The sequence below is a fragment of the Vombatus ursinus genome, unplaced genomic scaffold, assembly GCF_900497805.2.
Source record: "Vombatus ursinus unplaced genomic scaffold, bare-nosed wombat genome assembly UNPS02014793.1, whole genome shotgun sequence".
Taxonomy (NCBI): domain Eukaryota; kingdom Metazoa; phylum Chordata; class Mammalia; order Diprotodontia; family Vombatidae; genus Vombatus; species Vombatus ursinus.
In genome coordinates, this window is record NW_020954571.1 from 12,913,713 (window position 1) to 12,939,712 (window position 26,000).

The 26,000-nt window shown below is 45.3% G+C and overlaps 1 protein-coding gene across 8 annotated transcripts in view; it reads left to right on the top strand.

The window, feature by feature from the left end:
• Positions 1-26,000, top strand: part of RGS3 (regulator of G protein signaling 3) — a 147,672-nt gene that overhangs the window by 118,741 nt on the left and 2,931 nt on the right. For 6 of the 8 annotated variants that reach the window (XM_027869730.1, XM_027869731.1, XM_027869732.1 and 3 more), the window contains 4 exons: positions 638-1,393; positions 8,127-8,191; positions 25,195-25,296; positions 25,767-25,828. In XM_027869730.1, coding sequence (XP_027725531.1) covers positions 638-1,393; positions 8,127-8,191; positions 25,195-25,296; positions 25,767-25,828 — 985 coding nt within the window. Of the gene's footprint in view, positions 1-637; positions 1,394-8,126; positions 8,192-20,905; positions 21,006-24,600; positions 25,068-25,194; positions 25,297-25,766; positions 25,829-26,000 lie in introns of those variants that run through there. The other 2 variants (XM_027869739.1, XM_027869738.1) reach the window with 2 other exon arrangements.

Genomic DNA, 26,000 nt, shown 5'->3' on the forward strand with positions numbered 1-26,000 from the left:
TTTCTTTCTTATCTCTCACACAATGGCACTGCCCCTGTCCTCTGCCAGGCTCAGTCAGAACCTGCCATCTGTGCTGGGTGGATGCATCATGGTATTCTTTGAGCACCAAAGAATTGGTTGGTCCAGTTCTAGGAAGCAGTTACTGAATCACACTACACACAGCAGGAAGGATCTGCAGAGTCTCCTGGCGAAGGCAGGCCCCTAGTCTCTGCGTGCCTGGCCTTGGCTTCTTGTTTTGACCTCTGACTTTTTGGCCCCTGGCTGGCTATTTGGGGCCCCCTCAAGGGTAGGGAATCAATCTTCAGGTAGCAGGTTGTCATTTGGGATGTGGGCAGGTTGGACGGACCAGGGGAAGAATTTTTCATTTGGACTCCTAGAGGACTCAAGTTTAAATCCCAGCCCTGCCACTTAATACTTTTATGACTGCAGGCAAATCAATTCATCCTTCTGGGTCCTGTTTCCTTATCTGTAAAGTGAAGATCTGGATAATCTCTTTCAATTAAAAATCCTATGGTCCTATGGCCATCAGCTCTAAGTATACGAGGTAAGACTTCTGGGACCTTTGCACAGTCTGATGTTCTTTGGTCTCATCTTGTTTCTTGTTCTCTCTCTCTCCCTCCCTTTTTTCCTCCCCTAGATGCTTGAGACAGACGTGGATGAAAGAAGAGAGATGCCTTCCGAGGAGGAGGTACCCCCTTCTAATGAGGTGGGGGCTAGGGGGGCACCTGAGGAACCAGGCCCTCCTGAGAGCAACCGTTCCCAAAAGGAGGCACTTGCAGGGGAGGCCTCAAGCCTGGAGATGCCCCCGCCTGCGGAGGGAATGGCCAATGGGGCACTTGTAGAACCTGGGCCTCCTGCCAGTGACTGTCCTCAAGGAGAAGAGCCCACAGAGGAGGCTGCAGGCTCTAGGGCCCCTCCCTTAGCTGACAAGCAGCTCTTTGTGATCCCCGAGGTCCGCCTGGACTGCACCTTCAGCCAGAGCTTAGGGGCGGAAGGGATAGAGCAGGATGGCGCCCTGGATGAAGAAGCTGAAGAAGAGGAGGAAGACGTCGAGGGCGAGGAGGGGTATGAGGACGAGGATGACGAAAGTGATGACAACTACCTAGACCGGAACGGGGCAAAGCGGTGCAGCATGATCGAGACGTCGGGCGCTGAGGGGGCCTTCATGCTGACGGTGCAAAGCTCCCTGCGGCGCCGCACCCACAGTGAGGGCAGCCTCCTGCAAGAGCCCAAGAGCCACTGCTTTACCTCGGACACCACCCTCAACTGCTCCGACGGGGAGGCCAATAAGAGCGGCTGGGCCTTGGCCTCCCCTAGGACGATGAAGAAGGAGCTGGCCCGAAATGGGGGCTCCATGCACCACCTCTCCCTCTTCTTTACAGGACATAGAAAGGTGGGTGAGAATACCCCCTGGGGGAGGAGGGGGTTGGGAGCACATCCTTGACCCTGGGCAAAGGCCCTGCTGAGCATGGGATAGTGGTGGATTTTACCAATATAATGCCAAACTCAGCATCAAAGATCAGAGCGTTAGCTCTGGAAGGGATCTTGTCCTAATCCGGTCTCCTCATCTTCTAGAGGAAGAGACTGAGGCAAAGAAAGCTTACATGACTTGCCCAAATTCATGCAAGTAAGAAGCTGTAGAGGCAGGATTGTTGCTGTTGTTGAATTCTGACTCTCTGGGACCCCATTTGGAGTTTTCTTGGCAAAGATACTGGAGTGGTTTGCCATTTCCTTCTCCAGCTCTTTTTACAGATGAGGAAACTGAGGCAAACAGGTTAAGTGACATGGCCAGGGTCACACAGCTAGTAAGTATCAGAGGCCAGATTTGAACTCAGTTCCTCCTCACTCCAGGGCCAGGGAGAAGCAGGATTAGAAAGCTTGTCTAGGAACAAAGACCTCCTGAGAATAACCCCTCCCAAGGGGAGGCAGCTGTAAGGGAGGCTACAAACCTGGAAGTGCCCCCGCCTGCAGAGGGGGTGGCCAGTGGGGCACCTGAAGAACCTGGGCCTCCTGCCAGTGACTGTCCTTAAGAGGAAGTGCCCACAGAGGAGGCTGCAGGCTCTAGGGCCCCTCCCTTAACTGACAGGCAGCTCTTTGTGATCCCCGAGGTCTGCCTGGACTGCACCTTCAGCCAGAGCTTAGGGGCAGAAGGGATAGAGCAGGATGGTGCCCTGGACGAAGAGGCTGAAGAAGAGGGTTCTATGCTAGAAACCAGGAGAGGCGGGCCTTATAGAAAAGTATAAAGTAATAGTCCTTGCTTTCATGCATGGAGGTTATGACTTAGTTAAGGAAACAAAGCGCTCTCATAGAAAATTAAGTAATAATACAACAAGATAAGAGATGTAAGAGGGCGTCAGATGCTAAATCCCAAATGTATGGCACTGAACATGGTAGGCATTCAGAGGGTGATGGCCCTTGAACCTCTGTGACCTGGAAAGGGCTGAGAAGGTTTCTTGAGGGAGGTGAAGCTGACCAGGGCCTTGAAGGATGGTAGGATTTGGCTCTCTTGAGGCAGGCATCTATAAGGGGAGTAACCTGTTCTGAGGACAGTGACTAGACTTTGGCTGAGGCTAGAGAGGTAGGGTGGGAGTTGATTAGCAGGCTGAGGAGATTGGACTTGGGACTGGAGAGGGCAGAAAAGAAGGCCCATTTTCCTTTTCTGGTTGTTCTTGTCTCGAGGAATATTTTCTTTAGGAGAATTTGAGGCTCAGGGTCTGTGGAGATAGGTCAGACAGACTTCAGGGAGTGCAGAAACTCCATCCTCTGCGTCCTGAACTTCAGGCCTTACAGAGATGTTTGTTTATTTATTTTAAAAATTAAATCTGTGTTTTATTTGTATTCTTTTTCTATGTGGCTGTCACTTCCCAATGACACTCCCTTGCCCCCTTTTTTAAAAACAAAGATGGGTAGCTAAGCAAAACAGAGTAATTCATTGGCCCCGAAACATTTACTAATATGTCTTTCTAGACTTGCCTGGGAGCAGAGAGGTCACCCTTCTCTGACGAGTAGGACGACTGATGTCCAGAGAGGGGAGGCATTTACCTCCAGTCACACAGGAACTGGACGGTGATTAGCAGAGCACCTTTCACAATACCAGGCATTTAGTACATGCTTGTTAAATTGAATAGGGTCGGGGTTAGAACCTAGGCTTGAGGAGGGCCCCTTGCTTAAATTAATCCTTAAAGCGTTTGGGCCCAAGAATATGTTGGATCTGGAGTGAAATGTTGGCATCAGAACGTTGAAAGCTCTTTAACCGGCACAGTGATGAGAGGAGCAGCTCCAGTGGGCTGGGATCAGAGGGCAGACATTTCGAGCTGGCTTACCCCTGCCCTCTAGTGGAGAGAAGCCCCAACCACAGGTCCTGAGCGGGGATTGAGTCATTTCTTTCTGTGTCCAGAGATCATGGTTTTTAGGACCATAGTGTTTTCTAGCTTTCAGACCTGACTTAAGGTGAGCCTCGCTCAGAGGCTGTTTGCTAGTCTAAAGTGGCAGATAGGTCTGCCCCTCCTTCAAAGTGTTGTTGTTCAGCCATTTTCAGTTGTTTCTGACCCCATTTAGTGTTTTCTTGGCAAAGATACTGGAGTGCCATTTACTTCTGCAGCTCATTTTACAGATGAGGAAACGGAGGCAAACAGAGTGAAATAACTTGCCCAGGGTCACACAGCTAGTAAGTTAAGTATCAGGCTAGATTTGAACTCAGGAAGATGAGTCTTCCTGGCACTCTATCCACTGTACCACCTAGCTGTGCACTCCTTCAAAGTACTCGGTTTTAAAATCTTTTCTTTCTCCTTCCTTCTTTTTTCTGTCCTCTCCCCTCCTAAAAGAATCCTGCTTCCTCAGTTTACGTGACTTTAGCCAAGAAGAAAGCAACCCAATTATCTTAGAACCATAGAATGTTGGAGCTGGAAGGGACCTTAGCAATCATCCAGTTCAATCCTCTTCATGTTGCAGAGGAGGAAACTGTGGCCCAGACAGAGGAGCAGGGTAGGATTGATTTGTTCAAGGAAATCAACACAAAGCAAGGTAGTGAAAGAGCCAGCACTAAAACTCAGGTTTCCTGATTCCTAGCTCTGCCTTCCTTCACGTCCCAATACCCTCAGAAGTTAGTTCTCTTTAAAAATTCCTCTTTCCTGTGTATAGAAAAAAAATTCTGTATCAATATTCACCTTTCAAATAATCTCTTTTCCTTAGATTTTCCTTCATCAGGAGATCTTCCCTTGAGTAGAAGTGAGGATCTGGGTTATTATTATCAACAACAATAATAACTTATAATGACTTACTATCAGTGAGTCAGTAAGCATTTGCTATATGCTTACCCTGATCAGGCATTATACTGAATGCCGGGCAGGTAAAGAAAAGCAAAAATACTGTCTTTGCCATCTTGGAGCTCACATTCTAGTAGGGGGAAAATATGGAAATAACTATGTGCATACGAGATCTATAAAGAGGAAACGGAAGGTAGTCTCCAAAGGGAAGAGGGAGCAGGAGGAGGCAGGGAGAACACTTAGGAAGGCTTTCTGTAGAAGGTAGGATTTGAGCCGAGTCTTAAAGATGGCCAGAGAAACTACTGCTGATGCTTACATAACACTTTAAGGTAGGCAAAGCACTTTATATATTGTTTCTCATTTGATCCTCATGACAACTCTTTGAGGTAGGTGCTATTATTATTCCCATTTTGTAGATGAAGAAACTGAGGCAGAAAGACATTAAAATGACTTGCCTAGATTCATACGGCTAGGAAGTGTCTAAAGTGGTGTTTGAACTTGGGTCTTTCCAACTCTACCCAGAGCTCTACCCAGTACATCAGTCTGTCTCTAAGAATGAACCTTATCGGCATCCCCTCCTGGGACAGACATGCTTTGTATGCCTTTGAATTTGATTTTCACAATGTTACTATAAAGTATATAGTACAAGGTTTGCAAATGAGGAAACTGAGGCTAAATGCTTTGGCCAGAATCCAGTGCTCTTTCCATCCAGGTCCTGGGACGCCTTTCCACTGCACCATGCTCCCCCTGCCACCCCCTTCTATGCTGCTTATCTTCTTTCCCTGCTTTTAGCTGCCTTGTCTCTTAGAGATCAGTGCATCAGCTCTTGACCTTCCCAAGTGAAACCAATGAATCTTCAAGTGTTTTGTTTTTTTGAATGGCAGTTTGACTAAGTCACTCAGATCCTGCAATATCCTAGCTCTAAGAGAAGTCTGTTGCCGGGCCTGAAAGGCTCTCAGTCCTTTATAAATGAGGATAGTAGGAGTCAGTAAATTGTGCTGTGTCCAGCTGACTCTAAGGTTGAAAAGTCGTTCCCCTTCTGACTAATGGTTTTCTGGCCCAGCCTTGGGCCCAGGTGGATTCTGTATCTATCCCTAGCTTATCCTGCTTACCTTTCTCTGGCTCTCCTACTCTTAGATATTTGCTCTTGGGAAGATCGAAGTCTTGACCAGGCTTCACTCCATGTGTTCAAGGATGGTGTTGGAGCAGAGAACAGAGAGGCAGGGTGGAGTGTATTGTTGCTCACTGCCAAAACCTTTTCATGAAGGTGACAGGGCATTTGGAGAAAAACCTCAATTGGGCTGGGAATGCAGTTAATTTTAATTTGGTGTTGAATTGAGAATCAGGACTGCTGGGCTAAATCCTTAGGCAAAGGCCTTCCATTCATAGTCGCTTGGTTTCCCTACTTGTAAAGTAAGTAGAGTAATAGGTGTTTTGTTTTTTTTCTTTCTCCTCTCTCTTCCCTTTACCTCTGCTCCCCCCCCCCCCGCCCCCAATTCCTGGGCCTGTCATGATTCCAGTTTGTGAATGGAAAGGTCATTTGCCTGTGAGTCAGGAGCTCTGGGGTTCATGTCCAAACTACCACTAACTTCAGTAAATTTATTAACCATATCTATAAGATATTCAGGATACGGTACTGAGCATTGAAACTTGCTGTACAGCCTTGGACGGTGACCTTCTGCTACCAGGGCTTCTATGTCCTCTTGTATAAAATGAGTGAGTTGGAATAATCTTGAAGAGCTTTCCTACTTGGGACATTCTGTGATGTGCCTTTGAGCCCCAGCCTTGTCCCTGAGGGCCAGCCTCTGGGAGGATCTGCTTGGGGAGGTTGGGTCTGACAGATCCCAGCAGACACCAGGATCAAGACAAGTCCTACCCAACAATGGAAGGAAGTTTCTTCCCGTGTTTGAACTGCTTTGATTTCCCCAACTCCTATGGAGGGAGGGGGGAGTGGGAGAGGCTCAAGAGTACCATTGTGCTGGGCTGATAAACTGCGGAAGCTTAAGGTTAGAATGGAAGGAAGCCCAGCGCCAGGCTGAGGGGCCAGAGGTGCTTGTTCCCACGGGCGGGGGGTACCCGATGGAGAGACTGGTATAGGAAGGTGGAGGCCAAGTTGTGCCAAAAGGAGGCCATGACCACAAATGGAGTATCTGCATGTAGTTACTTCCCTCAAAACATAAAAAAGAAAAAAAGAACAGAAAAATACTACAACCTACACATTTGTGACACACTGTGTGTCAGCTAGATTCTGTGATAAAATACCAGCCCACCCGATTGGCATATGAACCCATCCTAGGGGCACAGAACTTTTACTGCTCCAGCCAATCAATCCATCAACAAGTTTTCATTAAGTATATACTCTTTGCCCAATGCTGTGGGAAATACAAGAAAACACAATTGCTGCCTTAGGAAAGCTTACAGTCTAGTTGGAGAGATAAGACTAATTGTTTTTACAACTGGAGAGCAGTCTGGGATGGAATCTGATCAGATGCTAAACTGTGTGGTACAGATGTAAGCATGGGAAGAGATCACAGAAGGGAGACAATGTAGTAGGCTAGGAAGGATCTAGAGAGGGCCCTGGGCCTGGGCAGGTCCTGAAAGGATGGTCAGGGTTTGTTTAGGTCGAAAGGAGATCAGAGAACATTGTTTAAATAGAAAGGAGGGGCAGAAAAGACTCATGGTAGAAAATGCTGTCCACATCCAAAAAAAAAAAAAAAGAACTATGGAGTCTGAATGTAGATCGAAGCATACTTTTTGCGCGCTCCCCCCCCCCCCCCCTTTTGTTTCTTCTTGCTCCCTCATTGGTTCTAATTCTTTACAACATGACTGATGTGAAAAATAGGTTTAATGTGAATGTATATGTTGAGCCTGTATCAATTTACATGCTACCTTGGGGTGGGGGAAGGGGAGAGATGAGGAGAAAATTTGGAACCCAAAATGTTATGGAAGTGAATGTTGAAAACTAAAAATAAGTAAATAAATTTATTATTATTTTTCTTTTAAGAAAGGAGTGGCCGAAGCCACAAACACAAGTGGGAAGGTGGGCATAGATATGGCTTATGCCAGGACGGTGTAGGGAGTAACCTGGCTAGAAGGAGAGATGTGCTGTAGTGGGGGAGAAACCAAACTTGGAGTGAGAGGCCTGGTTCTGCCCCTTAATACCTGTGCGACATGAGCAAATCAATCAACCTCTCTGAATCTCACTTTCTCATCTGGAAAACAAGGGGGTTGGACCAGATAAACTCCTGTTGTATCTTCCAACTTTAAATCAATGATCCTATGATTCTATAAACTTCATGAGAAGGAGAACAAGATGCTGCTCGGTAGGTAGGGTTGGGGTGACTATCATGAATGTAATACCAAAGGAAATAGCCAAGCGCCATTGTGGAGTAGCTATAGCCTGGACTTTGAGTCAGGACCCCTGGTTCTAGCCCCTACTTCTGTCATTAGCATATACATTGTGTGACCTTGGTTGCTAAGGTCAGAGTTTAGTAGTGACTCATTCTTCCAAGTCAGCCCTTGCTTTCCGATCTTGGCCCAAGCACGGCTGTTTCTCCTTTGACCTGACAAGTCAGAAGCCAGAGGCGTCTTTCTCAGCCAGAGGTACTCTTTGGGCTGGGGATAGCAATCTGTCTGCTGAAGGTTGTCTTCCCCCCCCAAAAAAAAATTTCTCTGTTTCCTAATCTGGTCCTAGTCCCCAAAGCTTCACTTCATTGCTGGAGACCTATATACAGACACCTTCCTCATGGGCTTAGAACCAGGGAGGGAGATCTAGGTGGGTAGTAATACCTCAGAATGAAGCTTTCCTTGGTCTAACTATAGCCTTCTTAATGTAAACAAAATATCTTCATCTTTCCCCAGCTGAGCGGGCCTGAGGCAAGCTGTGATGATGGTGCTGAGGCATCTCAGAAGAGGAGCAAAAAACTGTAAGTCAAAAAGGGTATCGGCTTCTGTCATGGCTTCTTTTTCCGGAGCATATCTTCTGACTGCCGGCTTCACTGAGCTTTCTCTGGCTTACTTGACTCTCCCATTTCCTTTCAGGTTTCTCCTCTCCCAGTTGGGGGTTGCTCTCTGTTTCACTGAATTTTTTCTCAGACTAGTTCCTCTCAGCCTGCCACAGGTACTTCTGGGCCTGAGGTTGAGATAGAAAGTGCTGTATGCTCACTTCCTATCAGCCCTGGAGAGTTATGTGTTGTGGCCTGACATTTGGATCAACCAGAGGCATTTCTGCCCTAGGGGGAAGACAAAGTGAATTTTTATATCTCTAGGAGATGCCTTAGAGGATCCTCCAATCTCATGTCGTGCTTGACACTCAACCCATACCCCTCCAAAGTCAACCTTTTATTCAGTGACCAGCTTTGCAAAGATCCTACTTTGGGCAAATCACTTCCCCTTTTTATATCTCAGTTTTCTGATCCGCATACAGAAGTGCTTAGACTCATGGCATAGTGGAAAGAGTAGTGGACTGGGAGTCAGGAGGCCTGGCTTCCAGTTCAAGCTTTTTACTACTAAATTAACATGAGACTTTGTCTCAGTCACTTCTCCTTTCTAGGCCTCAGTTTCCCCATCTGCAAAGTGAGGAATTTGGACTATATTGCTGAGGTTATTTCTAGCTCTAAAATCGTCTGATTTCATTTCAGCAGACATTTCTTAAATGCCTGCAATGTATGAGGCTCTGAGGATACAAAGACAGATACAATACAGACTCTGATGCCAAGGGGCTTACAGTCTCATGGAGAGGGAGAGGAGGACAAGTATATTTGCCTTGATCCAACAGAGACCGAAAAATTTGGGGTGGGAGAGATCACTTTCACTAAGGAATATCAGTGAAGATTTCAAGGAGGAGATGATATGTGATTTGGCCCAGAAGGAAGGCTTTCAACACGTGGAGATGGAGTGTCCATTCTAGGAATGGAGGATGTTGTGAGCAAAGGCATAGAGATGGATGAGTAGAGAATAAGAATGGCAGATGGAGAGTAGTATAGTTGACAAGAATATAGAGTATGTGAAAGGGAGTAGTATGAAATTAGAACTGGGAAAATGTCTTGGAACTAAATGGTTGAGGGCCTTGAATGCCAAGGATGGGAATTGATCATTTATTTGGTGGTCACTTGAGGAGTGGCATGATTGTGGCATTGCCTAAGGAATGTTGCTAGCTGGAGGCAGGAAAATGGGAGAGGAGACTATTAGAATGGACTTAAAGTAGTTTTAGGGAGAGCTGAGAGAAGGGGCCAAATAGCAAAGAGATCTTGAAGACAGAAATGACAAAAAATTGCCAACTGATCAAATGTGTGGGGTGAGAGAGTGGGAAAAGGACTCCAAAGTTACGAGCCTAGAAGACTGGGAGGTTCCATTAACAGAAACAGAAGGAGAGCAGGGGGCCGGGATGAGGGAAAGCTGGTGAGCAGAGCATTAGACAGTTTGAGTTTATGGTGTAGGTGAAACCTCCAGTGAAGATATTCGGCAGACAAACACAGAGCTGGAGCCCTGGGGAGGGCTGGAGGTGGAGAAAGCTATCTGGGAGTTATCTACAGAGGACTGGGGGGATCTAGAGATGGAAGGGGCTATTGAAACCATCTAGTTCAACCCTTTCATTTCACAGATGAGGAAATCAAGGCCCCAAGAGCTAAAGTGATTAGTGTGTGGTAATTAATAGCCAAGCTAAGGATTTGAACCCATGCCCTCTGACTTCAAACCAATCTGTGCTCTGCCCATGACATCAAACCAAGAGCTTATATTCCTTCCCCTTTCCACCAGCCCTTGCTGCTTCTGTATCCAACCTCTGAAATTCTCATCTGTCTTTGGTAATAGGACCAACTATTTTTAGTGTCTCTTGTAAGCTGATTCACAGCCAGTATTCAGTTCGTAATATTCCATTTTAGAGTCAGCAGGGTCAGAAGTTTGTCTTTTTGCTGATATAGAGAAGGAAGAAGGCTTGGTAGGAACCTTACATGTACTGGTGCAGACATGCAGCTGAAAAAATGAGAGCTTATCCATTTGGCTTTGTGGTAGGTGTTAGGGCTCTGGCCCATTTCCTAGAAGTAGAGGTAACAGTGGCTGCTGTCAAGGTTCCATTCTAGTCTATCACTGTTTTTTCAAACTTCTCAGGCAAGCATTGGTAATTTATAGGTTGTGGCTATAGAGAGATCTGGTACAGTGAGTAACTGTGTTTTTTTTTTTTGTTTGCTTTTTTGCTGTTAAAGTCTATAGGATGAAGGAATTCTAAATCATCCTGGAATAGCTGTTAGTTAGTCAAGAAGCAGTCCTTAAGCACCTCCTATGTGCCAGACCCTGTGCTAGGATTATAAAGAAGAGTAAAAGAGACCTTGATCTCAAGGAGAGACAGCATGCAAACATCTATGTACAAAGAAGATATCTATCTATCTATCTATCTATCTATCTATGATGAATTAAAAATAATCAACAGAGAAGAAGGAATTAGCATTAAGAGGGACTGGGAAAGGCATTTTGCAGCAGGTGGGATTTTGGCTAGAACTGGAAGGAAGCCAGGGAAGTTAGGAGGTGGGGATTAGAAGATGGGCAATGAAAATGCAGAATCAAGAGATGAATTATCTTGTTCAAAGAACAAAGAGGCTGGTGTCACTGGAGAGAGTGTGTGTGTGTGTGTGTGTGGTAAGAAGATGGAAAGGTAGGAAGGGGCCAGGTTTTGATGGATTTTGAATGACAAATAGAGAATTTTTTTATTTGATCCTGGAGGTGTTAGGGAAACACTGGAGTTTATTGAATGGGGGAGGGGTAGAGGTGTGTGTTGGAAGATCTTTGGAGAATGGACCAGAATACAGACAGACTTGAGGCAGGCAGACCCACGAGCAGCCTTTTACAGTAGTCCTAGTGTGAGGTGATGAGGGCCTATATCAGGATGGCAATAATATTGGAGGAGAGAAGAAGGTATATGCGAGAGACATTGTGAAGGTAAAATCAACAGGTCTTGGCAACAGTTAGGCTATGGAGGGGTAAGAGAACATTTACATAACAGACTATGTTCCAAGTTGTGTGCTAAGCACTGTATAATTAATATTTCATTTTTTCCTCACTACCACCCTGGAAGGTAGGTGCCATTATTACCCCCATTTTACAGATAAGGGGACTGAGGCAAACAGAGGTTAAATGACTGTCTCTGGATCACAAAGCTGGTAAGTGTCAGAGGCCATATTTGAACTCAAGTCTTCCTGAGTTCAGTCCTGGTGTGCTATCCGCTGTACCATCAAGCTTCCCCAGTAATAGGGAGATTCAGAAGAAGGGATATTTTTGGGGAAGAGAGAATGAATCCCGTTTTGGACATGTTGAGTTTAAGATGGCACATCCAGTTCAAGATGTTCAGTAGGGCATCAGAGACGTTAAGGTTAGATAAGTAGATTTGAGAATCATCATTAGCAGAGATAATAAATTGAATCCCTGGGAGCTGATAAGATCAACCAAATGTAAGAGTATGGAGGGATAGGAGAAGTCCCAGCTGTCAATCTACTGGTATAAGACATTTTCTCGAGATCTGAGAATTGCTCCCCTTGCCCTTTTTGCCTTTTTGTCCTTTCCTCTTCAACTTGTATACGCTAGGACTCCTATTGCTGGCCTTTCATTTCCATTTGATTCCTTCTTCCTATGCAGTGGTTCTAGCATGATTTCATAATTCCCCTTGCTAAAGGGGAATTACCTCTCATCAGACACTTCTTGAAATTGCATCTGCTCCAAAAAGCTTTTCCCACTTAACTTTGAGAGTAGCAGTAATTCCCATGACATACAACTCCCATGGGTCTTGTCTTCCTTCATCATGGTATTAGATTTAGTCCTTTGCTTATTACATAGTGGAAATACTTATACCTTTAAAAATATCTTTATGTTATATGGTTTAGAGAGTAAATTCCTGGGGCTATTGCTCCTTAATTTGCTGTGCATTGACGTGTATAGAGACAGCTTTGAAAATGACAGTGACTCAGAGCCTCTGTTTCTTTATCTGCAGAATGAGGGGGATTAGACTAGTCACTAGATGATCTCCATGGTCCTCCCATTTCCAAAAGTCTGAAAGAACCAAACAAAGATTTATCTTTTGCAAAGTTGGTATACCCTAATGTTTCACCTGGAGATTCTTTTTTAAAAAAATTATTTCCCCCCAAATACATGTAAAAACAACTTTTAACATTTTTTTTAAATTTAAAAATGTTTTGAGTTCCAAATTCATCCCTCCCTCCTTTCTGTCCCCCCTTCCTGAGACGGTAAGCAATCTGATATAGATTATACATATACATATGCAATCAAGTAAAACATTTCCATATTAGTCATTTTGTGCAAGAAGACATGAAAGAGAAAGGAAAGAGAGAAAGAGACAGAAAAACAGTATGCTGCAGTCTGTTTTCAGACTATATCAATTCTTTCTCTGGAGGTGGACACCATCACACATAAACAAATACATAGGAGAATACAAATAATAGGCATAAAATATATAAATCTGTTTATCTAATTATTGGTTCAGAGGACCATCTGATCTTAGAAAAAGGGAAAAAAAGATGTCAAGTATGACTTGACATTTTCAGGCTGCAGATCAGAGACTTGCCCAGTAGACTGATTCAGAACCACCAGTTCCCTGGCTGTGATGGACAAAGCACGTAATTCTGCTGGTGATGGAGTCTCAGGAGTCACACTTGAATGGTTGTTTTGAGAGGAGCACCTCATAGTTATCACAGATCAGTCAGTGTCTTTAGGACAAAGGTAATGGGACCTGTCTCCCTATACATAAGGCCCTATACATATTTGGCCCATTCAGAAACTTCAGGCATGTGTAGTCATGTCCAGTAACTGTTCCAGGGACCTCTCCTGTACTCTCCAATTGACTCATTGATCAACAATCACTAGCATTCAGCAATTCAGTGTTTTCCTCACTCTACCGACCTTATTCCTGTTTTAGACACCTTGGTCAGGTTTTCTGATTTTGCAGCCCCTATTTTCACCCCACTACTAGGTTTCAAATGATTGGCTAGAAAAGTGCTGATTGAAGGTATGAAAGTGGATGGAATCACAAAGGGCCAGAGTATACAGAGAGAAGAGGGTGGATGATGGAAGTTTAGGGATAGAACATATACATCAAAAAGGTGGAAGGGGTATGAGGAGCCAACAAAAGAGATAGAGAAGTACTCAGAGAATAAGAGGTGAATCATAAAGAATCGATGTCATGGAAGCCAAGGGAAGAGACAGGGTGGTTCACAGTGTCCTATGTCACAGAGAGGTCAAGGGCAGAAAGGAGGCCATTTGATGATAAGGTCAAGTGCAACCTTAGAGAGGGGAGGGGTGTTTAAGTAGAGAGGAGGATGGAAGTCATTTTGCCAAAGGTTTGAGAAGTGAGTGGACGCCAAGGGAGGTCAGTCTTTTTGTCCACCCCAGCTCACTTAAGCTCTGGCTGTCTTACTTTCCTCAACTATAAAATGGGGATAATAGTAACACCTACCTCTCAGGTTTATTTGTGAGGACTAAATGAGATAATAATTATAAATCACTTAGAACAGTGCCCGACACATAGTAAGTTAAGCTTAATAAATGCTTGTTTCCTTCTTTCCTTCCAAAACTTGTTCTTTGCTCTTCACAATGACCTCTAATACTTCCATCCCTCTGTTGTAGTCCTCATTTTCTTCTCTTCATGTTTTTGAGTTTAGCATAATGGATAGAGAGCTGGCCTCAGAGTCAGAAAGAACTGGGTTCAAGTCCTGCCTAGGATGTGCATTGGTTATGTGACTCTGGGAAAGTCACTAAGCTTGCCCAGTTGCTCTCAGGGCTCTTTAGGATTGTAAGTTGTAGGGCAGGTGCCAACCTTCATGGATAGAGAGAGTTTCTTTATTGGAAAGTTCACTATATGAAATCAGAGGTCCGGTCCATAACTGTCTTCCCATCCGCATCCCTATCCCTAACCACATCCTCGTCCTCAGTCCTGTTGCTAACCCTATGCCTAGCCACATCTCCATCCCTATCTCTATCCCTAACCCTGTTCCTATCTCTCTACCTAACCCTATCCCCATCCTTATCTCCATCCCCAACTCTAAACCTGTCCCTAACCCTATCCCCACCCCCTTATTCCTGTCCTCTCTTTGTCCCCTACTTAGCCAGGTCAATGACACACTTTGCTGCACCATTGCCTTTTTGTTTTTGTCATTGCTTGAGCCCCGGCCCTTCCTCCACTTTCTCTGAGCCTACTCAAGTGCTGCTGAATACCACCAAAGAAGTCACATAACTGTCCTCAGTTAGATCCACTACAAATTTATTAATCTAAACTCGACTGTGTTCTAAATGCTGCACAGTAATCTTTTCTCCATCCCTAATTGAGTTTTTTTCCTGAAAAGAGTTTCATTGATGCCTTTTTTTTTTAATATGTCAGTCACTTTTCAGTGACCTCCCTTACCACATGCACACGCCATAGAACCCTTCCTTGGTGTATTGGTCTAGCAAAACAAATTGACAGGGGCTATGTCTGAAAACATGTGCCCCGTTCTTATACCTATTGTTCATCACCAAGAGGTGACTGGCACATTCAGCACCTGATGGCTACCACGCTCCCTAAAGTGGCTATTTCAGATCTCTTCTTTACTTGAGCCCAAGCACCTTTCCCCCTGTCCTCAGTAGATGACCTCACTTCCTATTTTGCCAAGAAAAGTGGTCCTGAGCTCTCTCTTCTCTCTACTCCTTCCTCCCTTCCACCATCTCTCCTCTTTTGTTCCAGTCTCTGAGGAAAAAGTGGCTCTTCTCCTTGCCAAGCTCATCCATCCTACTTGTGTCCTCAATCTACTCTCTTCCCATTTCCTCTGGAAGCCTCCTTTGATCATTCACTCCCCCTGCCCCATCTTCGAACTGTTCCTAACTGCAGTTCCATCCCTACAGCTTACAAATATTCCCCGGTCTCTGCCAGCCTTAAATGTCTTCGTTGGACCCTGCCACCCCTCCAACTCTCCACCTATATCTCTCTTCCTTTTCATACTCAGACTTTTAGAAAAGGGTTGTGTATACTTATGGCTTTTGCTTCTTCACGTCCCACTCATTCCTAAGTCCTTTGGATTTAGCTTCTGATCTCATCACTCTATTAAAAGTGCTTTCTACATCCTGTCCCCTGGCTCTTATGATAGGGCTGTCCTACCTGACTGACTACTCCTTACAGGATGATAGATCAGGAGCCAGGATGGACCTTGGAGGCCAGCTAGTCCAGAACCCCTATTTTGTACATAAGAAACAGACTTAGAGGGGGTAAGGGACTGGCCCAGGGACATACATAATAATAATTATAACTAGCATTTATGGAGCACTTTAAGGTTTTGCAAAATGCTTTATCCTTACTACAACCCTGGGAGGTAGGTGCTAGTATATCCAGTTCATGGATGAGGAAACAGACAAACAGAGGGTAAGTGACTTGTCCAGGGTCATGCAACTAATGAAATGAGAAGCATTGTTTGAACTCAAGTCCTCGGGACTCCAAAGTCCTTATTTTTCCCCACTGTAACAAGTTGTGGTTTCACTTTCCTTTTTTGAATCAGGTCGCTCTCCTCCCTGCTCTAAGTATGGGTATTGCCTAAACCTCTATCCTATGCCATCTTATCTTTTCTTTCTCCTCCTGTTTCCCTCTTGGTGAGATCGTCTACTCCCAGCGTCTCTATGCAGAAGATGCTCACATCTCTCTTTCTGGCTCTAGTCTGTCTTCTTGGGAGGCAGCGTGATGCATGCAGTACATAGTATTTTAGACTGGGAGTCAGGAAGACTTGGGTTCAAATCCTGCCTCTGATTTTCACTGTCTGTGAGACCCTAGGTCACTTGACCTTTCTCAACCTCGGCTTTCTCATCTATAAAATGAGGATAATAAAACCTGTAATATTTACTTCACTGGGTTGTTGTGAAGGTCAAATGAGATCATACATGTAAAGCACACTGTAAATTTTAAAGAACTGTATATCAATTATTGTTATTATTCAGTCTAGTCCTACATCACCAGCTCACCTTCACCTGGATATTCCTATCAGCTCTCAAATTCAATATGTCCACTATTTTCTGCTTTAAATCTATCCTTCCTCCAGGATTTCCTCGTTTCTGTTGAGGAAGGACACCACCATCTTCCTATAGTCAATCAATCAGTAAACATTTATTAGGTACCTCCTATGTGCCAGGCACAGTACTGAGTGCTGGGGATGCAAAAAGAGGCAAAATATGTCCTCGAGGAGCTTACAGTCTAATAAGGAAGACAACATGCAAACAAATATGTACAAGCAAACTATAGACAAGATAAATAGGAAATGAACAGAGGGAAGGATTGGAATTAAGAGGGGCTGGGGAAGGCTTCCTGTAGAAGGTGGAGTTTTAGATGGGACTTAAAGGAAGCCAGGAGGTCAGTCATGGGAGTGGAGGAAGAGTGTTCCCAGCATGGGGGATGCCCAATGCCCAAGAAAATGCCCAGAGCCCAGAGACAGAGTGTCTCGTTCATGGAACAGCCTGGAAGCCAGGGTCACTGGGGTGGAGAGTATGTGACGGGGAATTAAGTCATCCAGGTTTGCAACTTTAAAGTCACCCTTGACTCTTCTCTTTCCTGCACCCTTTCACGTCTGATCAGCTTCCGTGTCTGAAAGATTCTACCTTCCCAATGTCTTTCTCGTCCATCTCCTCCTCTTCATTCACTGTACCACCTCGTGTGTGTGTGTGTGTGTGTGTGTGTGTGTGTGTGGACTGTTGTGGTAACCTCCTCATGAGTCTGTGCTTCTAGTCTCTCCCCTCTCTAGATCATTCTCCACACTGCTGACAACATGATTTTCTTTAGGTCCGTGTCTGACTGTTATTTCCCTGCTCAAAAGGCTTTGGTGGATTCCCATTCCTTTCCCTTAGTTCAGTATGTAACGCCATCTGCATTGAGCCTTCTTTTCCAAATTTATTTTATCCCAGTCTCTATCCCAGCCTAACTACATCCATGTCCCCGCTCCGTGCCTCCCACAGCTGTCCCTCCATATCTGGAATACACTCCCTTGTCACTTCTGCCTCTTACAGTTCTTAGCTTTATGACTCCCCCCCTCCACAGAGAGAGGCATTGGATTCTACAGCAGATGTATACAGTGGACATATCCACACACAGCCAATGTATTGATTTGCTTTCCTCAGGCATAGGTATTTGTTACAAGACAGGATTATACTGTTGGAGGGGAGAAAAGGAAGGAAGGGGTAGTAGAAAGTTAAAATGATATAAATACAAGAGAATCAATAAAATGTCTTTAAAAATTCTAAATTTCAAGGATCAGTGTTAGTGCCATTGCCTATTTAAAACCTCTCCTGATCTCCCTCATTGTTTGTAGTTCTGTCCTCTTCATTGTTTTTTATGTACTTATCTCTGTAAAAGTTGTTTCCTCCAGTAGAATGAAAGTTTTGTGGAGAGCAGAGTCCCTCTGTTTTTGTTTTGTCTCCCTATCTCCATATATTGCCTAGTACCATGCTCACTCTAAGTACTTGCTAAAGGTTTGTTCAATGGAGTTGGAGGCAGTGGTGTAGAAGTTTAGGAGTAAAAAGAAGAGGGAGAGAGCTAGAGGTCTTGGCAGGTGAAGGGATGATGCCTGGGACCAGAAGTGACCTGGGTAGTTTGGTGGGCTGTGGGGAATGGCCCAGTAGAGAGAGAAATGAAAGATTCATGGAAGAGAAGGGATGGTTGATGGAACGAGGTGACTTAGAAGACAGGTGGAGAGATTAGGACAAAGGATCTTCCCTTCAGGTGAGACAAGGTAGTAGGAAGAGAAAGAATGGGTAAAAATATGGAGAGGAGAGAAGTTTTTTTTTTTTTGTCAGATAACCTTTGTTTCTAAAGTGAGGTGACTCTACTGATTCTATTAGGGGTTTTTGGGCAAAGGGGCCCTTCTGGTGTTCTTTAAGTCCCCCATGCTCAACCCCTATGTAATGCTGGCCCAGTTCCTAGCCAGTGAACAGGAACAAGGCCACTCCTAGCTCCATAGTGTCAATCACTGGTCCTTGATATATAGCATGAGCACTTCTGGTTTAAGATTAGTCCAGAACAGCAGCAGTGCAATAGAATGGGCTGACCTTTGCATTGGAGGTCTTAGAAACTTAGGTTCAAATTCTGGCTTGGCTACTTCATCATCAATGAGCACTGATTAAGTGCTGTGTGCCAGGCACTGTGCTAAGGGCTGGGGATACAAAGAAAGGAGAAAAGACTGTCCCTGCCCTCAAGGACCTCATATTCTAGTGAGGAGACAGCATGCAACCACCTATGTATATACAACTATGTATATGTTTTAAATATGATATATGCTATAATTCAATATAATATAAATCTCAAAGAGAAAGCACTACAAGGGAAAGGCTTCTTACAAAATCTGGGTTTTGATCTGAGTCTTGATGGAAACCAGGGAAGCCAGGGGGTGGACGAAGCCAGGGAGTCAGAGGGAGAGCAGGAGTTTGTTGATAAATATTTAACAACTGGCTGTCTGAAAAGCATGGCACACTTTTAAGGTCAATCTGCATTTAAACATTTTCTCCATTGTTTTCTTAAGCCAATTAATAAGACAATAAAATAATATATCAAACCCAAATTTGTATTATTTGCCAATTTCCAAGGCATAAATGCTCACACTGAAAATTTAACAATTGGCTCCCTGGAGCTGTTGTGGCTGGTTCCAGCAACCCTCTGGTAGAGCATCTGGGGCAGCCACTGGAAAAGTGTGGAGTAAAGAGATGGACTGTCTTGTTTGAGGAGCAAGGAAACTATCGTTGCTGGATTGATCGCACATGAATGGGACAAAAGTGAAAGAAGACTGGGAAGGCAGGCAGGGATCAGGTTGTGAAGGACTTTAAAAGCTGAACAGGAGAGTTTATATTTGATCCTGGAGGTATCAGGGAGCCACTGAAGTCTATTGGGTGTGTGGTGGGGGCGGAGGGCTGGTGATATGGCAAGGATTGAGCTTCAGGAGGGTTGCTTTGGAAGCTGAGTAGAGGATAGACTTGTGGCAGGGAGATCAGTAAGAGGCCATTGCCATAGTCCAGTTGTGAGGCAGTGAGGGCCTGCATTTGGGTGCCAGCTATGTGAACAGGGAGGGGAGCATACGAGAGCAAGAGATGTTTGAAGGTGGAAGCGACAAGACTTGGTGACAGATTGGGTATGTGGGATTAGTACAAGTGGTGAGTCAAGGATGTCATTGGGGTTATTAGCTGGGGCAACTAGCGAGATGATGGTGACTTCAATGTCATAGGGAAGTTCAGAAGAGGGGAGAGTTTGGGGGGAAAGTGGTAAGTTTTGTTTTGGAAATGCTGAGTTTGAGACGTCTACAAGACATTCAGTTCCATATGTCCAATAGGCAGTTGTCTATGTGAGAATGGATTTAGGGGAGAGATTAGGGCTGGATAAATACGTCTGAAAATTATCTGCATGAAGTGGTTATCGAAACTATGTGAGCTGATGAGATCACCAAGTGAGACAGTATACAGAGATGAGAGGGTCGAAAATGGAGCCATGGGGTCCCTGGTTATTAGTGGGCATGACTTGGATGAAAATCCAGCAGAGGCTAAAAAGGAGCGCTCGGACAGATAGGAGGAGAACCAGGAGAAAGCAGGGTCATGAAATCCTAGAGAGGAGAGAGTATCTGGGAGAAAAGGGAGATTGTTAGCATCAGAAGCTGAAGAGAGGTCAAGAAGGATAAGGACTGAGATACATCCATTAGGTTTGACAATTAAGAGATGACTGGTAACTTTGGAGGGGGCGGGTTCAGTGGAATGATGAGGTAGGAAGCCAGAGTTGAGACGAGAGTGAGAGGAGAGGAAAAGGCCCGGATCGTAGACAATTTTCTTATGACTTATATGGCCTTAGGCAAATCACTTAACGTCTCTGGTCTTCAGTTTTGTTACGTGGAAAGAGAAGATTCCTACAGTCTCACCCAGCTCTGAATCCTGTGATGGGAAGCAGTGGAGAATTACGGACTGGGAGTCGAGATGCGTTTGAAGTCTGGCTATACCACTTTTTATGAAATTGGCCAGGTCGCTTAGCCTTTGCATGGACCAGTTTCCTCATCTGTAAACTGAGGGGATTAGAAGAGATTACCTCTAAGCCCTTTCCGTTCAAGGTCTATGACCCATGATATTAGAGCTTTGTACAAATGAGAAATTAATTCAAAAATCAGTTATAATATCCCAAATATTGCCAGCAGGTGGAGCTATTACACCAAAGGCCCATCTTGGTTATCATTTCAAGTACCTTCCCTTCCTTCTCCCCTTTTCCAATTCTGTTCCCCCTCTCCCCCAGTGTTGGTTTTTTAATGTAGCTGTTAATTAATGGGACCATTGCAGTAATAATATTTGCAAAAAAAAACATGCTGGAAGTTCCTAGCACTAAGGATACCTTTATCAGATTCTTTCCTCTCTGATACCCTAACATACTCTTTGAGATTAGATTATAGAAAAACCAGGGTAAAGTCTAGGGTGCTGGTTGACCCTGGAGTTTGTGTGTGGGAGAAGTATAACCCCTCTGTCTTAATGTCCTTGCCTTGCTGGCAGTTAGCTAGAGACCTTCCCGGGTCTCGCCTTGGGGAGCTTTGGGACTAAGCGCCCTCCCATTGGCTGACTGCAGGGGCTTGGTTGCCGGCAGCCTTCTTGGGCTATTTATTGTGCTTGGAGCCAAGTGCCTCCAGCACAGCGCCTGGCCCACTGCTTTCTACTGACCGGTTTCTCCCCAATGTACCACACTATGGTTGACTTTTCTGAAAAGTATCTGGAAAGGTAGGACCTCAATTTGTGATTTTATAGCTGTGAACTAAGGCAGATGTGTGAGGGGTAGGGACAAGAGAGGAAGAAACTGGGGTTTGGAGTGATTTTCCTAAAGGGTGCCCTGCACAGAGGATTTCTGTGTCTTTTCTCTCTTAACCTAAGGTTGTATGTAACCTGGAGGCCTTTATTGTAACCTTGATTTGGGCAATATTTTCCTGGACTTATTGCTACAAGATGCCCCTGTTCTCCAGCCCCTTCCTGTTCTATCCAGGCCTCTTTTCCTTTCTCCCCTGTTCACTACAAAGACTGGGGAAGCTCTTCCACTATGGGCAGCCTGGAACAATTTGGATTTTCCAGAAGGGAAAAAACAGCATACAACCCAAACCCACATAATTTTTAACTATTTACAAACTGGGGCAGTGTTGTAGATTCCCCACCCCACCCCCTTTTCATTGAAAAAACAACTGCAAAAGTATCTCCCTTTGTTTTTTGCAGAGATGGGGGACTGTAGTATGGAACATTACATATATTGATATAATGTCAGGCTTGGTTTAGTTGCTGGTTAGTTTTGCTAAACAGCTTTTTTTTTTTTTCATTTTTCATGATTTGTTATACAAGGGATCATACTTTGGGGAAAGATGTATTTGGAAATAAATTTTAAAATTAAACTAGAAAGTAAAAGAAAAATAAACAACTGTATAAGTCCAATGTCCCCGGGGGAAAAGATTTTAATTAGTTTCAAGAAAGTGGGGAGTCTAGTGGGGGAAAGGGACATGTAGTTTCCTAAGTCTGCATTTGAGGGGAGGGGATTGTGAAGGGAAGGATCTTGACATTCCTTAAAGACATGCATTTGGCCAGACATAGGCTTCGAAAGAAGGCAGCTGGGTAGTCATGGTTGGCTACAGAGTCAACTCAGCATGTGAATAGGCTTGGACACACTCTGGGGTTACACTACTCCCCACATTCAGCATGCCCTTGTGGTTCTAGACTTAGCTCTGGAGCTGCAGAAAAATACTGAGCGCTTGTAAACTCCAAAAGAAGTTGACATATGGGGGGGAAGGTAGGGGTTACTAAGGAAGCAGTCCAATGCGGAATACACATGGATTGCTTGTGAGTCGGGGAGTTTATCCTTAATGACATATTTATATTAGAGAATAACTGCTCCACTTGTCTGGCCGGATACCTGACCTGGGAATTCAAAGCCGTTCACCCCATTAATCCTTTCCCCTTAGAGGTAGAGAGTACCCAGAGAGAGCTCTGAAAGTAGAGGCCTGAGAAGAGAAAGCAATTTTACTGGGCAGTTTAATGGAAGACTTGGAAACAGAAGCCTTGGGAGACTCTTGCAATCTCACTGCCCTTGCTCTCGACCTCCCCACAGGGGTCCTAATACTTTCACTTACTAGGACAGCAGGAGGAACCTGGGGAAAGGAAAAAAGGCTCTTGTCAACTGAAAGCAGTGGGCCAGAGGGGGAGTCTTGTTCCCTATTAGAGGCAGGGATGGAGAGGGTATAAAACATGGTGTCTCTGGGCAGTTGCCTTCCTGTTGACTTCCATTTGTGACCTGAAAATTTCAGTTTCCTCATCTGTAAAATGAATGGATTATAGTAGATGGTCTCTTAAGGTCTCTTCTCAAATCTTATAAGCCCTGTCCTTCACCTTGCCCCACTCTCAGCGTCCATAGGACCTCTGATATCGTTGGCCACATTCCCCCTTTGGAAGCAAAAAGGAGATTCAGCTCTGCTCTGATTGGGGAGCGGGGGGGGGGGGGGGGGGAAATAGGAAAAGGAATGTCACCCGTCACATACCAGAGAAGAGACATTGTGCTATGAAGGAAGGGAGAGTGGGCTGGGCTGGGAGTGGAGAGATAACTAATCCGAGCTTTAATGGTAGCATCTCTAGGCTGTTTGTCCTAGGAGGAGGTCAGCAGGGTATTCAGACTTCCATCTGTAAGCACTTGGTGACAGGCCCAGAACAATATAGTCAACTCTTAATTATCCAGGGGCCAGTGTTTCAGAGAATGAATTATTGCAAGCCTGTGCCTTCTCTTTTTCTTTGCTCCAGGAGGAGCATAAGTCTAAGACAGTAGTCCTGAGGAGGGGGAGGGAAGTAATAGACATGCTTCAGGGTAGAGGGAAAACTCATTTAGTGATTTTTTTTTTTTTGCAATTTAATTTTTTTTGAATTAAACATTTATTTCTCACTGTGCTCCACTTTTCCCCTCCTCCGGAAAAAAGAAAAACAAAAATAAAACCCTCATAACAAATATGAATATCACCGCCCTTCTACCTTCCACCTGAGGCTGATCAGGGGATAGGAGAAGAGCAACAGTCCTTATTTGTCCAGTTAATTACTGCTTACATTTTAGGTGAAGGATGAGGAGGGGATTTATTCACAACTAACAAGAGTTTTGGGAATTGTCTGTCATTTGTGTGTGTGTGTGTGTGTGTGTGTGTGTGTGTGTGTGTGATCTTTGAGTCTCATTGATAAGATGTGGTGGGAAAAATAGTAGTAGTAGAAAGAGTTGTATGATTTTTAAGGACATCAATTTCCCCATTTTCAGGGCCTCAGTTTTCCTGTCTGAAAAATGTGAGGGTTGGGTTAGGTGACTTCACTGTAACACTGTAGTATTTTATCCTTGTGAACATTAAGCCCATGATTGAGGACCTAGGGTTAAAGAAGCAAACTGGTTAGTTGTGGGTTTCTAGACTCTTCAGACCTGAATTCTCTCCTGGGGATGAAATTGCCTCCAACTTCCCACCTCCCCACCCCTTCCTCCCCTGAGAGCCAAATGCCTGAAGGTAAACAATAGAGGAGATGCTCACTCCTCTTCCTAAGCCACTGGCCCACTCCCTATCCTAATGATTGTTTTCTGCATTTTGATTAGAGCTTTTCCACCCTATGTTGTTTCATTGGGTTGGCATTGCTTGGGCTGTGCTCCAAGTGCCAGGCCCTTTAGAAAGCCTGCTTCTGGGGGCCAAGACAGCTGGGGTAAGCCTCTGGCAGTGCCCAAAGTCTAGTCTTCTGCTTCAAGCCAACAAGGCTTGGTTGCCTTGTTTGTTAATTTTGCACCTCTGTGCATAGGCATAGCTGGATCCTGGAATTCTTCCAGTGCTGCTGATTGAAAGCAGAGCCCAGAGGGACCAGAGTTGTCAGACAGATGCCTATATCCAGCACCCATCTCTTGGCACTGCCCAAGTTTGGCCAATCCCCTAATCCCAAGTGCCAAGACTTGGGGAGGGAGTAAGGGTTGGGGTAAAAAATAGGAATGAGTGTGGGCTATTTAACCCCTTCCCTGCCAGTTAATTTTACACTGTTCCCCCCCCCCCCCCCAACCAAGGTTATCCCATCTTGAAACCTGCTATCCTTTTTCCCAATGACATTCTGGGGGGAAAGTGCTAAAAATGAGTCTGTTCTAAAAATAACCATTACTGCCATCCTGGCAGGACGTGTTGATGCCCATCCCTGGTATTTGCTGACTTATTTTCTTTCTCCCTTCCCTTGCTGTCATGGCAACTACTGAGCCCTGGTCACAAATAGCTCAGAGCAGCTTCCTGCCTTAGCCCCATGTAAGGGTTGGCGTGTGGGGGCCGGGCCTCAGTGGGAGCCGGCCAGCCTAGTGGAAGACACATGCTTCTTTCACTAGTTGTTAGGCTTGGCTTGTATTTTTTCTGCTCATTTGCTTTCCCAGCCCCTCCTACTTCCTGACTCCTCCTGTCTGAATACCAGCTTCAGCCTCTGCTCAGAGCCCAGACATTGAATTCCCGCTGCTCTGAGTGGACACTGGCCCTGGCTGGTTCCTGCCTGCTTGCCTGCTTGCCTGGGCTGAGTTTTCCGTGGAGGGCAGTCCTTGCCTGTCCAAGCCTGGGGGCAAGGGTTGTAGAAGGATCCTTGGGTGGGTGGTTTGCTTCTTATCCACCTGAAGTGTCCGTCCAGATTGGGCCAACTTGGTTCCAGGGCCATGCCCTTTTTCCGAGACCTGTCTAAGCCAGGGCCTCTTGAGTTCCACTCGGAGATGCTCCTGAGCATGTACCGAACGAGGAATGGGAACCTGCAACGTAGACACACGATGAAAGAGTACGTGCGATCTGGGCCTACCTGTCAGGCACCAAGAAGTTTTTGGACCATGGGCCCTAGCCCTCAACTCCTGCTTGCTTTGCCTTCTTTCTTGAGGCTAAAGATTTCTCCCTCTTTTCTCTCTCAGGGCCAAAGATATGAAGAACAGATTGGGGATTTTCCGGAGAAGAAATGACTCTCCTGGGGGCAATGTGGCTGGCAAGACGGACAAAGGGATGAAATCCCTGAAGTGAGTTCTTTTGTGGGTCCGGAGTAGATCCTCTTCTGCTTCCACCCCCACATTTCCTGCCTCAGGACCCTTACCATTAAACTAGACCTGGGCTCCTTTTGGAAGATCCTTGCTCCCCTGGTGGGGATTCAGAAGTAGTGGGAATGAAGACCGGAGAAAGGAGCCTTTGCCAGCTGTGGCCAGCTTCCCCTGCCAGAGTTCAGGGATCTGGGATCTATTATTTTCCTATAGCCTCCTCATCCCATAGTGTTGGGGGGGGGGGGCAACAGAAGACTTTGTTGGTTAACTTTGACCGTCTACTGAAAAGGCCCAAATCTGAGAGCCAGTCCTAGAGCAAAAGAGCACAGCTCCCATCACTCTTGTGTTCCTGGATGGGTGCAACTGCTGCTGCTTATTAGCTAAATAGGCAGCAGTAGCACTCGCCTTGGCTCAGCCTGAGTTCACATCATCTCTCTCCTGTTTGTTGGCAGGCCCACATCCGAGGAGGCACTCAAGTGGGGAGAATCTCTGGAGAAACTGCTGTTGCACAAATGTAAGTGTGTGTATTGTCAGGTCCTCTCCTCCTCTCCTGTACCTCTCTCCTGCCTTCTTTCCTGTCTTCAATTTGGGGGCTTGTGTACCATTCTTCCCTTTAGAGTTTATAAGAGAAGGATTCTGTTTTCTGGGCAGCTGCAGGCCCAGGCTTGTTCTCCTCTCAGTGCAGA